General features: G+C 40.5%; 1 protein-coding gene across 2 annotated transcripts in view; it reads left to right on the plus strand.

The window, feature by feature from the left end:
• Window positions 1-16,222, plus strand: part of Kiz (kizuna centrosomal protein) — an 81,590-nt gene that overhangs the window by 35,028 nt on the left and 30,340 nt on the right. For both annotated transcript variants that reach the window (XM_050159529.1, XM_050159530.1), the window contains one exon: window positions 12,830-12,911. In XM_050159529.1, the coding sequence (XP_050015486.1) occupies window positions 12,830-12,911 (82 nt within the window). The remainder of the gene's footprint in view (window positions 1-12,829; window positions 12,912-16,222) is intronic.

The following is a 16,222-nucleotide window of genomic DNA, read 5'->3' on the forward strand; positions in this document are numbered from 1 at the left end:
CTCTCTCTCTCTCTCTCTCTCTCTCTCTCTCTCTCTCTCTCTCTCTCTCTCTCTCTCTGTTTCTCTCCCTCTCCCTCTTACTCTCTCCCTCTCTTCCACTTCCCTTTCCTTCCAAAAGCCACTTAATAAATACCCACTTTCTCTGCATGGCGTGCCAATCTGTCTCTGTCTCTCACCCTCCACGGCTCCTCATGGCATGCCTATCCATCTCTAGCTCCTTATGGGACCTGTCATGGTCTCTCACCCGCCATGTGGCTCCCTGCTTGGGACCTGCTGCCCCTCATGGCCTGCTGCCCACTGCTGCCAATCAGGGGAATGGTGCTGTTTTATTTTTACCATTACACCAACTCTTTAGGATAATAAGGAAATGCAAGTTAGTAATTAGTCACCTATTACAATTGAACTTGTAGTCATATTAGGTATGTTTTCCAAGATAAAACAGAGATATACTTTAGATAGACAGGTGTCAGAGACTAGCTTTGGCAAAAATACCACTTACCAGGGTAGGAGCATGGGGATCAGAAAATAAATAAAGAGTACGAAGATGCAAGTGAAAATAATAAAGCAGAAAACATAGGATAGTACCGGGAGGGAGTTCTAGTGAATACTGAAATCCCCCTGCGTTTAATTTTCATACACTTTTATACCCCAATACAGTGGGGGGGGGGAGACAAAAGACTGCTTTAACATGGTACAAAGGACAACCAGAACAGTTATTTGCCTCGATACTTTGAGACATCAAGTCATTAGCATTCTGTTGTTTAGGCAGTGAGCCCACAACAGACCAAGTATACTGAAAGCCATTCCCAAGGCCAAACCTCCTATTTTAATAAAAAGGAGCAGAAGTATGCTTAAGTATCCTGACCATTGGTCAGGGTGGAGTGGATCCAACTGTATAGACCATCTTAATGTCAAAAGAACTAAGTAACCATACCCTAGGTCAGGATGTGTAACCCTGGTTGTTGTCAACAATTTTGAGCAAACTCAAACTCTCTGACTTTAAGACAAAGTGAAAATAGGCTCAAATGTGGAGATTCTTTGACAACATCATCTCTGAAGTAGGCTGGTGCTGCTAGGAGCAGACATGTCTCATTGTCATAAAAAATAGAACCTATGTTATTAAAACATCTTAAATGCCATATTCTTTAAATCTCTGAAGCATTTGGAAGATGACCTGTCTGTGGAGGCCCACAAATGTGGCCTATTTCCACTTTGTCTGAACGTCAGAGAATTTGGAGGGGCAGTAGTAGCTTATTAGAGCCTGAGTTCTGTTCCTAGTGGCTGAATGGCAAGTTGTAGCACTTTGTCACTCTTCATTACTGACTTCACTTCTCCTTTTCTTTGTCATTCTTCTTCAGTTCTTCATGGTCCACCTTCCCTTTTATTCTCTTTTTAATTTATCACCTTTGAAGAAAAGTCTTTGAAACCATTGGTGGGAGACGTCTTTAAAAATGACATACCAACTAAGTAGTGTGCGTTTAGGAATATATATATATACATACACACATACATACACGTTCACGCACACACATGCACACAGGCAATAACAATAAAAAATGAGACCATAAATTTGAAAGAGTGCAGGGAGAGGTATGTAGAAATCTTTAGATGGAAAAAGGGAAGGAAGAATGTTGTGATTATAATATCCAGTCTGTTTTTTAAAAGAAGAATCATGAGCATGGAAAATATTGAAGTTTTAAAAAGGTATTTGAAAAAGAATATCCAAACTCGCTGACTAGAATGGGAGTGCTTCCCTCACGGAGAGGCAGGGGTTTGCAGATGGGCCACATGGGTGGAGAAAACAGAGTGAAGAGTGGGTCCTATTATGTTTTTTTCTCTTTTATACTAAGTCGTACTATCTTTTATCCTAGTAGGGATTGAGCATTGCCCTCACCTGCGGGGAAATATGAAGAGCAGTTCAGAAGTCCTGTCCTTGACTTTCATAGGCTGTCTAGAGTTTTCTTTTCCTTCCACAAAGGTAAATCAGCCAGCCTGGCTGTCACAGTCTGAATGAATGAATATGGTAAGAACAGTGCTAGATTTGAACTTGCTTCCTTCTTTGTGGTGAATCTTAAATAAAGTCTTAAATTTTAAGGGAAATGAATCTTTGTAATTTGGGTGCTTTTGTCAAAATCACCTTAAGTGGAATCATTGGTTGGTAGTTCTTGCCATGGCTTCCTGAGGGGATGTGAACCCCAGGAAAGGCACCAACATAGACTAAAGAAATTATTCCATCCACATCCAGCTTCATGAATCAATAAGTTTATTGGGCTTAGTTACAAGAATATAAGTGATCCCCGAAAAGCTGTGTCATTGTAAAGAGACCTGGGTGAAAATGTCCCACAAGCTCCATAATTGAAGTGCCCTCCTTCAGTAAACCTGTGTCCTTTATACTCCAGCATCTCCCAAGGGCCTCTTGCATCTGGGGTAGGAGGGAGGGAGTGGCTGTAATCTCAGGTGAGTATTTAATGACTTCTCTGCTCTTCTATAAGGGAATGATAATAGACCCAATCTTGTGAGGACCTCTTGTGGGTAAGCCCTACTGCTCTGATTGCAAGGTGAGAACAGCATTGTGATGTCCTGGGGGTCATGAGGATAGGGACCCACAACAGAGGTAGAAGAGTACTTGCCTGGTCTATGATAGGCTTCCCACTTCAGTCACCTGAAAAATATTTTTACTAAAAGTTTGGTACCTGCTCTACTTGCTTACTAGAAGATAACAAAATAAATGGAAAAATAAAAAGGAATAGCATGTGGAAATAGATGATTTTGTGGACATTGATAGATTTTTTTTTAAAGAAATCGTGGGCATATGTGCCAGTGGTTTGATTTTCATATTATAATACATTTATTGCCTGCTAGCAAATGTTTCCCTAATTTTTTATTCAGTGTATTTTGCAAAAATTTCTGTGAATTCAAGTGTTCTGCACCTCAGTGGTTGAAAACAATTGCTTTCCTAGACAATCGAATCTCCTTCCAGTCTGGAGCCTTGATGGCCTGATTGGTGTGTTGGGCATATGCTGGTCTAGGTTGCTTCAGGAACACCATCCCATCTTCAGCTGAGAGCACACTTGAAATTGGTATCTGCCATTTTGAAAAAATGAAAACATTTGGGCTGTGCTCAAATTCCCTGAACTCACTGACAAGAGAAGTGTGTTCATCTGGTTAAGGAACTCAACCTAGGAAAGCAAGTAGCTTTTGTTGTCTCCTTACAGCCTCTGGCCTGCTGCCTTTTACAATTCATCATTTGTTTATTCATAATGAGGTGGGCTTTCCCCACTTGTTCCTTATCTCATCTTTTTGTTGACAGCTCCTTTCAGCAGCTTCTTAGGAGAATGAGTATTTGCATCATAAATTGATTCAGCTCCTTCAGTTTAATACAATGCTGCCGCTTAGAAGGGTTCAGCTGTAAACCAGCACAGACTTTTCAGCAGGCATGCTCTGCTTCTGCTATACTCAACAGTAGGAGGCAAATGGAAATGGCCAGGCATTGAGTACTTTGGAAGGTAATTTCCCTCTCACGTCCTTGTCTGACCTAGAGCCCAGTCAGAGCAATGAGAGGGACTTGTCCCACTTTTCTTTTTTTAAAATTTATTTTGTGTCTTTTTACATATATTTTCATCTCATTCATTTCCTTGTCCCTTCGCATTCACTCTCTGCCCCTACACACCCCCAAAATAAGACAAAATTTAAGAGTAAGGGGGGGGAGAGCAATAGAAAAAATGGAAAAACTTAAAAATTATGTTATGGAAACTGCAGTGTGACTCAGTGAGTCATGCCATGAACCCCTTTGTTCATTTATCTTTACTTGCAAGTGTTAATTGCAAAGAGTTATTGGTTTGATTTAGAGGCCTCTGGTTTCTAGTACCTATTGATGCTGGACCCTTGCTAGGACTCCTTCTGGATATCCTGCTGTTGTTGCCCTGTGTGTAGAGGTCCTGCAACTTTGGGGCTACAGATCAGTTCCCAAACACATGCTCTAGCAGATCATAGATAGGGTGGATGTTGGGGCAGACCAAGTCATATCCTTGGGTCTAGGCCTGCGCAGCTGTAGGGTTGGTCAGTCCACCAGTTGTGAGATGGGGGACAACTCTCCCATGCTTACAACTTCAGGGCTGGCTCACCCACACCTGTGCTAACATGGTTGGCTCTGTTGTGCTGTCCTGGTGAGCTGCAGGACCTGCTATCCTGAGTGTTGCAGCTGGCGGGTCAGAGATAGCTCTCCCACTCTGACCACAGGGCCAGCTCTCCCACCTGCCCCAGACATTGTTGGGCGTGGGGGAGAAGGGCAACTCTTCTCTCCCCATGCCCCCAGCAGACTTTTTCACTACTTCCCCAGTGGAAGATAAAACTCTGTGCTGGACCCCATTCTCATTTCTCAGAGTTAATTGGCCTACATGGAGAATCATTTATTCCTGGAAAAGTGACATATTTCCAAGACTGGTGGGTTTTGTTTTTGTTTCTTCATTTTGTTTTGTTTGAGATAATCTCACTTTATAACCCAGTCTGGCATTGAACTCACTGTCCTCTTGCCTCAGCCTCTGAAATGCCAGGATTGTGGACATATACCAGTTAATTTTGAGTTGTGAATGCTGCCTGAGACCTCAGCAAACCTACCTGCAATTTCCCTTTCTCATTCAGAGAGCATAACCTTCATGTCTGCTCTGAGTCCCCTGTCTCCTTCCTTATACATACATGCATACATACATATACACACACATAAACATCCTTCTATATACATATATATAATATATCCTTCTATATACGTATGTACACAGGTGTGTATGTGTTTCCAGACACAACTGTAACAACACAGCAGTCTGTTGTTGTTTTGCTCTTTACCACTCTTAGGTCCTAGCAAAGATGATTCTACCCTGACTATATCAGTTGTCTTTTTCCCTCAAGGACCTTCTAGAGCAGCAGTTCCCAACCTGTGTGTCATGATTTTTTGGAGCAGAATGACTCTTTCACAGGGGTCATCTAAGATTATCATTAAACAGATATTTATATTATAATTCATAACAGCAGGAAAATTACAGTTATTCAGTAGCAGTGAAAATAATTTTATAGTTGGGGGTAACCACAACATGAGAAATGTATTAAAGGGTCGCAACATTAAGGAAGGATGAGAGCAACTGTTCTGGAGCTTACCTGTGGACCCACTTAAAATAGTATCTAATAAATACTTAGGAGGAATGTTGCCTATAGTGTTTTAAGACTTTTCCAAAATACAGAGTCCAATTCTGTTAAATTTAGGAAAGGTGTGGAGTTGTATGATTATGAAACATTTACCCTGGACACTGTTTTTCATCAGATGGTAAAGCAAGATAAGCTTAGCCTCAGTATGCCCTGGAGATCCATTTGGAGGACCATGTGTACTATTCTGATGGAGAACTTAACTAACACCCATTTAATTAAACCCCTCTGCCAATGGGTCAGTGAGGATTTAAAAGAAATTCAGGAAAGTAAGAATACATGTTTTTTATGATCTTCACCCCATTTGCACCTGGGAGGATTTCAATCAGCCTATATATTAAGTATGGCATCCGTAGTTACCATAGAGAGAATGGACTGCAAACACTTATCTGCTTCTTAAAAGACATCTACAGCTGTCACTAATGATTCTTGGCTACTAGAAACAGTGACAGGTCCAGGCTGGTTATCTCTGCTCAGGGGTGGAGGGAAACATCTATTATAAATTCTCCCAGGCCTTCCAGCTCCTCATTAAGAAACTTTTTTTTAAAAATGTGGTGACAGGAGGGGCCTAGTTCTAAGGATGGAAATGGAACAGAATGATGAGGTCTGTTGGGAGGCCAAAGGCGGGTAAAGGCAAGAGTGTTGCTTGTGCAGTTTCTGTGACAATGAAGGGGACCTTAGCACAGTCGGACGGCACCCTAAAAAAGGTAGCCCATAATTCCAGCTGTCAGCTTAATCACAGTGCTTCCAGGTAAAGAGAAGGAACCCTTGTTTCCTGGGTAAAGGGAAGCAGCACTGTTTGCTGACCCCTGCTCTTCAGCCTGCCACAGACCGCCCTGCTCTGTTGGCCTTTGTGTTGCTGGCCCCTCCTTCTCTCCTTCTGGGCATTGTGCTCCCTTCAAGTGGCCCCCTGGAAGGGACCACCCAGGGGGCTGTACAATGGGGACCGAGGTAGCCACCAAAACATAGGTTTTGTAAGACAGCCCCTCAAAGAAAAATACTATTTAACTATGTATGTGTTTGTCTTTCTACAATCGTTTTGTGTAGCAAACAAAACCCGGTTTACAAATTTCACAGTTGCTTCACATACAGCAGTTCCCGGCATCAGGTGTCAGTCAGACTTGAGATAGTCACAACCAGTTTATTTTCCCAGGGCACTAATTCTTACTGTGGTTTTATTTACATTCTTGTTATAGCCAGGAAATTTGATATCAAAACAAACAAGTTGCATTGGCTTTATTTAAGTATTTTATGAGGAGGCCTCTGAGCTGGCAGCTGAACACCACTCTGGTAAAATGTGTCTGTGAGACTCCTTTACAAAAGCCAGCAGCTTGGAATTCAGTTCTCAAAGGCCATTTACACCTCTGTAAAAGGATTAGCGTTGGGCAATTGTTCCACTGTTTAAATCTTAATTTGCATCCTTATGGAGGTAGCACTTGTCTACCTGTGGGTGGGAGGTCACTAGACCGTTCTCTGACTAGTGAAGGTGCCAAACGGCTTTGGATGATGGATACTGTGCCACACAGAGTGATTAGTGAGTGACTCAGACTTGCTTTGGCTCATTAGTTACATGTTACAGCAGATGGGTGACTTGTGTGTTTGCTATATGGATGAAATTAATACAAGTATTTAAACCTAAGAACTTTCATGATCTTAAATATTGTGAGTTGTAATGGAATTTCTTTGGGACAGAAATGTAAGAAAAAAGGGACAGAACTTGATGGCATGGTGTTTAAAGGCACCCCTAGTTTCTATTGCCCTGTATTTAAAGGCGCTCCTAGTTTAGGTTGCCCTATAAGCGGTAGGTGAAATTGTCTTCTCACCAACATAGCAGTGGCTCTGCATTGACCTGCAGTGATTCTGAATACAGAAGACTACAAAGGAAGCTAGGTCATGAGAATAATGGGGAAGAAAGAGTTATGACTTACCTGGATTCAATAAATGGAACAGATAAGATACTTGGTGGGAATGGAAATAAACTTGGGGTATTTAATGGCTACCTCATCACCAATGCCACTATTTCTCCATCATAAAACAATTGGTCATTTATTCACCAAACATGTAATTGTGCCCATAGGAGACCATGTTCTGGCCACTGAAATCAAAAAGAATTGTATGGGTTGTTGATAGTATAATGTTCAGGACAGAAAATATAATTTAAAACAGTGGTTCTCAAACATGCTAATGCTGCAACCCTTTAATACAGTCCGTGTTGTGTGACCCCCCAGCCATACAATTATTTTTGTTGCTACTTCATGGCTGTAATTTTGCTACCATTATGAATTGTAATGTAAACGTCTAAAGATGACTCTGTGAAAGGGTCTTTTGACCCCCATAGGGGTCGAGACCCACAGGTTGAGAACCGCTGATTTAAAAGGCTTGGGCACTCGCCACAGTTTCCATGTAACACATGGAAAGGAGACAGAAGGAGAACATACAGAGTTGTTTCTAAGTAAGAGCACTGTGAGGCATGGTGCTGCTTGCCTACCATCCCAGCACTAGGAAAACTGAGGCAGGAACAATCTAGTTCCAGGCTGGTCTGGAATTGATTGCATGAAGTTAAAGGATGTTGGAGAGCTTAAGAGAATCCGGAAGTGAAAATAGTGCCATGGTGCATTGAACCTTGATAAAAGCAGTGTTTGAGTATTCCAACAGACTTGGTCAGGCCCAGAGCCTTTTGAGGTTCCAGGGGAAAACCAAAATTAAGTTAGTTTTAATTTTGTTGTTGTTGTTGTTAACTTTGAGAGTTTGTGAGAGTGACACAAAGGCAAGAGATTATGTTTGAGGAGTGAAGTAATGATAAAGGAAGACTGTCTGCTCATCTTGCTTTTATGGATTCGTACATATACACCAGTTGAGAACAGAATATCCAGAAAAGAATGCATCTTTGATTTCTATTTAAAAAGGAACTTCTAGTGTTTGGGTTTAGCCAGCAAGTTTATTTTAAACTTATTTATTTATTTATTTATTTATTTATTTATTTATTTATGAGCAAAAACTGACAACATAAACACACAGACCAAAGCTTCTCAGCAGGCTTTTGGTCTTCTTGCCTCTGAGAGACTGAATGAAATTTAGTGCAAAAAAGTGAGAAAGGCTGCCTAGAGTTCTTAGAGAGAACGTGCTAGCTTTCCATCCCTTCCAGTGCTTTTGTGGAGAACACTGCTGCTCGCTGGTCTATCCCTCTCTCAGAGACAGCCTCAGGGAGGAAACACTTATTTTAGTTCATAATTTTAGTACTAAAATAAAAAACATAGTACCTTTTTCTTTTCTATGATTAAAAAAGTATCCCTTAATTTATATGTTCAGAACAGCCTGAATTGACATTGTTTTCTTCCCAGTTGTCCCCAGGGATCTTTATCTTACCTCCTGATAGTCCGTTCATCTGCCTGGTGACACTCACCATTGACTCTGCTTCCCCTTACTGCTCTGAAACTGGTTACTTCAGGGGGACCCTTCTCTTTCAGAAGAATAGGGCAGGTATTCTGGAATGAAGTGGCTACTTGTTGAAGCCTTCCAAGAAGAGCCAGGGTCCAGATTCTACCTGGGCAATAAGAAGTTTTCCTGAGTCAGACTGAACTGGGAGATCTGGAAGGGTTAGGGCAACAGACCTCAGTGGTGAAGGACCTGACAGAGGAATCAAGAAACCCAGGCTAAAAGCTTGGAACTTGGCTGTAGCTGGAGCTCTAATATCACAGATGACAGTCAAGAGGGGACGTGAATCCAGCGGCTCATTTATATTTTCTATACTGTAAAGACCTGCTTCAGAATAGGGGTGGACGGTGTCTGCCCTGTTCCTCCCCCTCTAGCAGCCAGCCCACGTCTTCTTTATCTCTGAGCTATCAGGCATCCAGCCACCACATCAGTTCAGTAACTTGCCTAAGTACATTAATTACCAACAAGCTTAATAAGTAGTTGTATAAATAATTCTCATTTTCTTTTCTGTGTATGTGTGCTGAATAGTCCCAACTCACAATGTAATTAGCTACTTCTAAGCAAAAATACTGTTTTGGCTTTAATATTTTCTTTCATATTAGTTCAGAATCATACTTCCCACCAATACACATTTTTTGAGGCAATAACTACTCAGCACTATTGGAGCTTTCTTGATACAGTGACAGAGCTAATCTAAAACAATGGCCAAATTGTTAAATCCCCCCAATGAGTAAAGAAGCTACCATAACTCTTCCATGCCTTCCAGTTCTTATTAAAATGAAAGAAACATTGCTGCAGTGGGAGCTGGATGGAAAATAATAGTCATTTTCTGCATTAGGAGTAGAAGATGTAACTCAGACTTCAGCCAGAAAATTGCAGTTCCTTAGCAGGGACAATTTAAATAAATTTCATAGGCTGTAGAGATCTAACTTTGTAATGATTTGACAATATAAAATTAGCCTTTTCTGCTGTTAGGATTATCAGTATTCCCATTGGTAATATAGGCTGTGGAATGACATTGCCCCGCTGTGTATTTGAGCATCATTAAAGTCATCAAAGAGTTAAAAGTTACTTTGGAAGTAAAACTGCTACAAATACACAAGTTTTTCAAGTTGCCACATTTTACATCTTCGTGGAGAGACAGTGTAGTTGCTGCATTTTTATGTCCAGATTATATTACAGATATATTTCAATAAACCACCATGAACCACCAGAGCCTCTAGAAACAGGCAGTCTGTGCTTAAATAAACATCTCGGGAAGTATCTGTTTTATTTTATAGGCTCTGTAATCACAGTGACATTCTGAAGGAAGACCTTGAAGTTTACAGAACAGCTGTCCTTCACAACTTCCCAGACTTGAAGCTGGGCAGCAACAATGCAGAACAGGACATGGGGTGTCTGGCATGAAATGGCTGCTGTGGTGAGGCAGCCATCATGTTCCAGGGCTTCAAACTGAAAAGACTGACACGTGATGAAACTGGTGCGCACTGCCCATGCTTGCAGACATCCTAGTCTATTTGTCTATAAATGATTTGTTTTTTATTATTAGTGAACTTCTTACATTCAGCGCCTTCTTGTAGCAATGTTTCTGAGACAGGTTTGTCCATAAATATACAAATGTTTACTTTGGTGAGCAGGGGAGGGAGGTGTAACCTTTGGCTGATGTACAGTCAGGTAAGCAGCTCAGGACTTATCTACCATAGCTACCAACCGACAGGAAGGACCTCAGCAGGTCTAAGCAATAGTTGAGTTCCCAGATTTCCAAGTTCACTCTAGATAGAGACCCCTTAGTCTAAAGCTGGTTCTTGAAATGTGGTCTCAGGACCAGTAGCACCAATAGGACTGGGAACTTCTTTTGAAAAAGCTCTACAGAAGCTTCTCAGTTTTAGAAGGTTCCATTTATTAATTGTTGCTCTCAGTGATAAAATGGGTCTACACTGATTACACTATGATTTCCATTAAAAAAGATTTCATTTCATATGACCTTCAAGCTACAGTTAGAGATACACCAGCCCTCATAAGATGTTATCCTTTTAATCCACACAAATTATAAAATGAAGAGTCTTCAAGACTTTTCTTCACTGTGATTATTTTTAAAACCAGATGAAGTCAGAAATGCCTGCCATGCGCATTATGCTCTGTTATGGTTAGAGTTGCTGTGTATGCTGTCACCAGAGATGCTGCTTATAAAACACTGATGAGCACTGACTCACTCTCTACCCTTGGGAAAAAGTGAAGTGTTGTGGCCTGTGGGAGACAAGCAGTCAGATTTTAAAACACAAACTCTTTCTGATGAATTTGAATCACCATGCTCCCCTCTGTCTTCCTTGTACCAACCTTGCTGCACCCTTAGTACCCAGTAGTACTAGCAGGGCACTTCCCAGAATGAAGTACCTCTTCTGCGATCTTCCCAGGGTCCAAACAGTCCACAGGCCAGTTTGATGAGCCATTCCAGAAGTGCAGATTTGGAGGGAACAGTTTACTTCTGCTGTCTAACAGTTAATGACTCACATCTCATAGAATTATAAGGGGGGACAGCAGAAGGGCTTGGCAGGTTATGAAATTCTTAGAGCCTATTGAATAGATGAAGTTAGTATGACTGCAGCCCTGCCTTGCTCAGCAAAACATGGCACTCAGACATGTCTTTCTAATGTTTAGAATAATGCAGTGAGTCTGGGTTACAGTGTAGACCATTTTGTGAGACTCAGCAGGAGTGGCATGAGGTATCTAGATTTTGCAAAGCTTTCTGGCTGTTTCTGTATGCAGTCAAACATGAGAATGCTTATTAGCAATAACATCATAACAAAATAAATTTTTAAAAAAGAAGGACTTGGGAAAGATAACTTTTTTATATTGATTTTATTGAGCTATATATTTTTCTCTGTTCCCTTCCTCTTCCCACCCCTTCAGCTCTCTCCCATGGTCCCCATTCTCCCAATTTATTCAGGAGATCTTGTCTTTTTCTATTCCCATGTAGATTAGATACATGTATGTCTCTCTTAGGGTCCTCATTGTTGTCTAGGTTCTCCAGGATTGTGATTTGTAGGCTGGTTTTCTTTGATTTATGTTTTAAAACCACTTATGAGTGAGTACATATGATAATTGTCTTTCTGGGTCTGGGTTACCTCACTCAACATGTTTTCTAGCTCCATCTATCTGCAAATTTCAAGATGTCATTATTTTTTTCTGCTGTGTAGTACTCCATTGTGTAAATGTACTACATTTTTTCTTATCCATTCTTAGGTTGAGGGGCATTTATGTTGTTTTCAGGTTCTGGCTCTGACAAATAATGCTGCTATGAATATAGTTGAGCACATGTCCTTTGGGTATATACACAAAGTGATATTGCTGGGTCTTGAGGAAGGTTTTTCTGAGAAATCATCATACTGATATCCAAAGGGGCTGTATCAACTTGCACTCCCACCAGCAATGTAGGAGTGTTCCCTTTACCCGACAACCTCTCCAGCATAAGTTGTCATCAGTGTTTTTGATCTTGGCCACTCTTGCGGGTGTAAGATGGAATCTCAGAGTTGTTTTGATTTACATTTCTCTGATGACTAAGGATGTTGAGTATTTCCTTAAGTGTCTTTCAGCCATTTTAGATTCCTCTGTTGAGAGTTTTCTGTTTAGGTCTGTACTCCATTTTTTTATTGGATTATTTGTTCTTTTGATGACCCAATTTCTTGAGTTCTTTTTATATTTTGGAGATCAGATCTCTGTCTGATGTGGGGTTGGTGAAGATCTGGGAAAGATAACTTAATGGGTCAGATAAAGAGATATGTAGATCCTGGGGACTCACTGAGAGTTGTCTATCTGGAACAGCAAGTTTCAGATTCATTAAGAGACCCTGTCTCAAAAGTTAACGTGGAGAGTAATAGAAGACGCCCAATGACCTCTGGCCTCCACATCTGTACACACAAGTGAGCACAGCCAGACATAAGATACATACACACATACAGACACATGCACTCAAAGACAGACACACATACACACACGTCACAGGGGACTTTGAACACAGTTTTATTGTCTCAAATATGTTAGGTTTCAGACTTTTCTTGATAAACATTGTTCTAGTTAGTAACTTGGCTATAAGGCCTTTAAAAATATGGGAATTTTTTAATTTACCCATTTCTACATATATTTCCAGATCTCTGTCTCTCTCTATATATATAGTGTGTCTCCTATTTCTGTCTTACAGATCTGAACAAGTACCAAATTGGCACTTACTGAAGACACAAGGACAATGTATGAAGGAACATGATAATTCTCTTAAAGAAGAGGTATGTGGTGAGGTTATTTTCTTAGTTACAACCAAGGACTAGGGTTAGTAGTAACTTTCATTTAAATAAGTTCCAAGATTATGCAAGCTGTTTGTTTGGAGAAATAGTATATTCTGAATAATAAACATGTTTGAAAAAATGATAACAGTGGTGAGGTTTCATGATTGGCAGATAATATTTTTGACTTTCTGATCTTAGACCTTTTACATATCTGTGAAAGGATCTAACTCTGACTTACTGTTGATTCCCAGAGATATTTTAAATATATCCACTACAACATCGTCAGAGTTTAGAAACATCTGTAACATACCGGTTTTCTGTCAGTGTGTCCTACTTAAAATATTGTGAAGTCATTAAGGTGAAGCCAACAGATACATTTTTCTGCATTATTGTGCACAGGTTCATTGGAAGGAAAGAAATAAGTGACATATGGCCCTCTCTTGCTGAGGACTGGGTACCAGAAAGGGAGGCCAGCTACCTGGAGGAGCAGTGAGGGAAAGCTTTTGATGGAAGTACAGGGACATGTAAGATGTGACCCATTAGAAATTGGCTTTTTGACTAAGTGAGACCAGGGAGGTGTTTGGGGTGACAGGGAAGAGCTGTTAGAAACCAGCACATATGAGGCAGTAGAACCAGTCTTTTTTTCAAGACTTATTCTATTTTTAATTGTGTGTATGTGGAAGTAAATGTAGGTGCTTGTGAAGGCCAGAAGAGGGTTACATATCTCCTGGAGTTTGGAACACGACTGCAGGCCTTTGGGCAGGGCAAGATGGCTTTTACTTAAAAAGTGGAGTAAACAAGCAGTTTCTCAAACATGTAGGTGTGGCCAAAGAAATTCACAAATCCAGAGAATAGTATTAGTACCAAAATGACAACATGCCCATAAACTTCAATACAAAATGCATGTGTAATTTCTGAAGATGATTTGTGCATGCGTGCGTGTATGTTCATGTGCTTGCAAATGTATGTGCTGCTGGATATTGAACCCAGAGTCTTGTTCATGTTAAACACATGTTAATCTTTACATCCCCAGCCTTCATCATCCTCCTGTGATTAGCTAAATAGAGTATCAGAGTTATTTCTGTGTATTGAAACAGGATAGTTATTTAGTAGATACAGTGGGTTAAATATCCCTCTTTAGAGAAAATCTTAAAAGTAAGTGATTTTGAAAATTTAAGAATGCTCCATTGGAAATTTAAAGTCTAATGAAGCCCAGAAGTATTTACTTTGATCTCTTGGGGAAAAGGCTAATTAAACAGCCACATGTAAATGATGTTTACCTGTGGGCCCCTGTGCTGTCAGCTCTAGTCAATCCCTTCTCTTGAGTAAACACATGACCAAAGCCATGGAGACCAGGGAAGATCTGTCAGCACCCTCATAACCCAATAGGCAATTACATAATTGAGCTGCATGCTTTTAATTCACAGAAATTTGTAATGACTTTGTGTGGGGGAAATGAGCTGGGAGTGTCATTAAAATACAAAGTGGCTTAATACTTCTTTTCTCCCAAGTGATATCTGTTTCAACATGGGCAGACTGTGACACAAAGGAGCAGCTCACTCAGAATTGGTCTGGTCCTGCCCCTCACATATTTTATTTACCAGAAAAAGTGTCCCCTAAATGATGGATTGTTTTCTGGTATCTCCTACATATTCATTTCCTGGCTCTTGTGATTAATTTCTTCGTCTTTTAAATGATGTGTGAATAAAATTCCTCTCCTTGCTTTAACTCAGGAGTAACTGGTACTGGTGTATGTGTTTTTCTTCTGGAAATTATTTCTCTGTGACCAAGAGGAAGGATTTTGAGGACGTGGTAGTTAATTCTGGGAACTATCATCACTGCCATTATGCCTCTGGCACTGCTTGTGCATAGAAGAGAGCTTAACTCCCCAGGTGCTTTCCACTTCCTTCCTCTCTGGATTCATGGTGCCTGTAAAAAGTACAGATTCTTTAGAGTTGGGTGTGATTTCTTTGAAGAAATAAGCAGAAAAATAAAATGAAACTGAAATGTTGAACAGAAAAGTGCCTCTGTGTTGTCATAAGTAATACTGTTGACATGAGGTATGACCTTTAATATTTAAAGTGTTTACAAATAGAACTAGGAGGATAACTGAGCGGTAGACTACATGCTTAGCACACAAGAATCTGGTTTCAGTCCACAGTAATACATGCACGCACGCATAAGCGCGCGCACACACACACATACACGTTGCACTGTCAGTGTTTGAACCTCCTTTTCCTGCTTGCCACAAAATGAATTTTCTTTAATAACATCCCATATTTTTGTGTTTCATTTTTAATGACTTTAATAGCCCCTGTCCATTAAATACAGTTTCCTGTCTCTATACACAGTCTCCTGTCCTTATACACAGTCCCTGTCCCTATACACAATCCCCTGTCATTATACACGATCCCCTGTCCCTATACACAGTCCCTGTCCCTATCTCAATCCCCTGTCCCTATCCCAATCCCCTGTCACTATACACAATCCCCTGTCCGCATCTTAATCCCCTGTCACTATACACATTCCCCTGTCCCTATCCCAATCCCCTGTCACTATACACAATCCCCGGTCCCTATACACAATCCCTGTCCACTATATACAATCCCGTCCCTATACACAGTCCCTGTCCACTATATACAATCCCGTCCCTATACACAATCCCTGTCCACTATACACAGGCCCCTGCCCACTTTACACAGTCCCCTGTCTTCTTTTAGTTGCCTGTTGAACATTTAAATTTATTCTTTTTCCCCACTAAGAAAGATTCATAAAATATCTATATAATTCAGGTTTACAAATATCATATTTCCTTAGAACAAACTCCTATGTTTAGTAAGATCAAGTCAAATATATGTATGTATGTATATGTGTATATGTGTGTATATATATATTTTTTTCAGGTTTTTGCTATGCATTACCAGATCATATTCTGGAAGGGTCATGGAGTTAAAAATAATGGCTAAATAAAATACTTATTTGAGTTCTTTCTTGTAGGCAGCAGAAAGATGGATTTTGTTTTTGTGTCCAGCCTGTTAGCCTGTGTCTTTTTATAGGTGATTTGAGTCTATTGAGCTTAAGGGATATTAATGACCTGTTTGTTTTTGTTGGTGGTGGTATTGCGTGTGCGCTTCTCTCCTTGGGTTCGAGTTTTCCTTCTAGTACTTTCTGTAGGGCTGGATTTGTGGATAGGTACTGATTAAATCTGGTTTTGTCATGGAATATCTTTCTTTTTCCATCTGTGTAGACTGAAAGCTTTGCTTGGGTGTAGTAGTCTGGGCTGGCATCTTTGGTCTCTTACCTGACCAGGA

Source organism: Alexandromys fortis, unplaced genomic scaffold, assembly GCF_014885135.2.
Source record: "Alexandromys fortis isolate MF-2015 unplaced genomic scaffold, M_Fortis_MF-2015_v1.1 scaffold_115, whole genome shotgun sequence".
Taxonomy (NCBI): domain Eukaryota; kingdom Metazoa; phylum Chordata; class Mammalia; order Rodentia; family Cricetidae; genus Alexandromys; species Alexandromys fortis.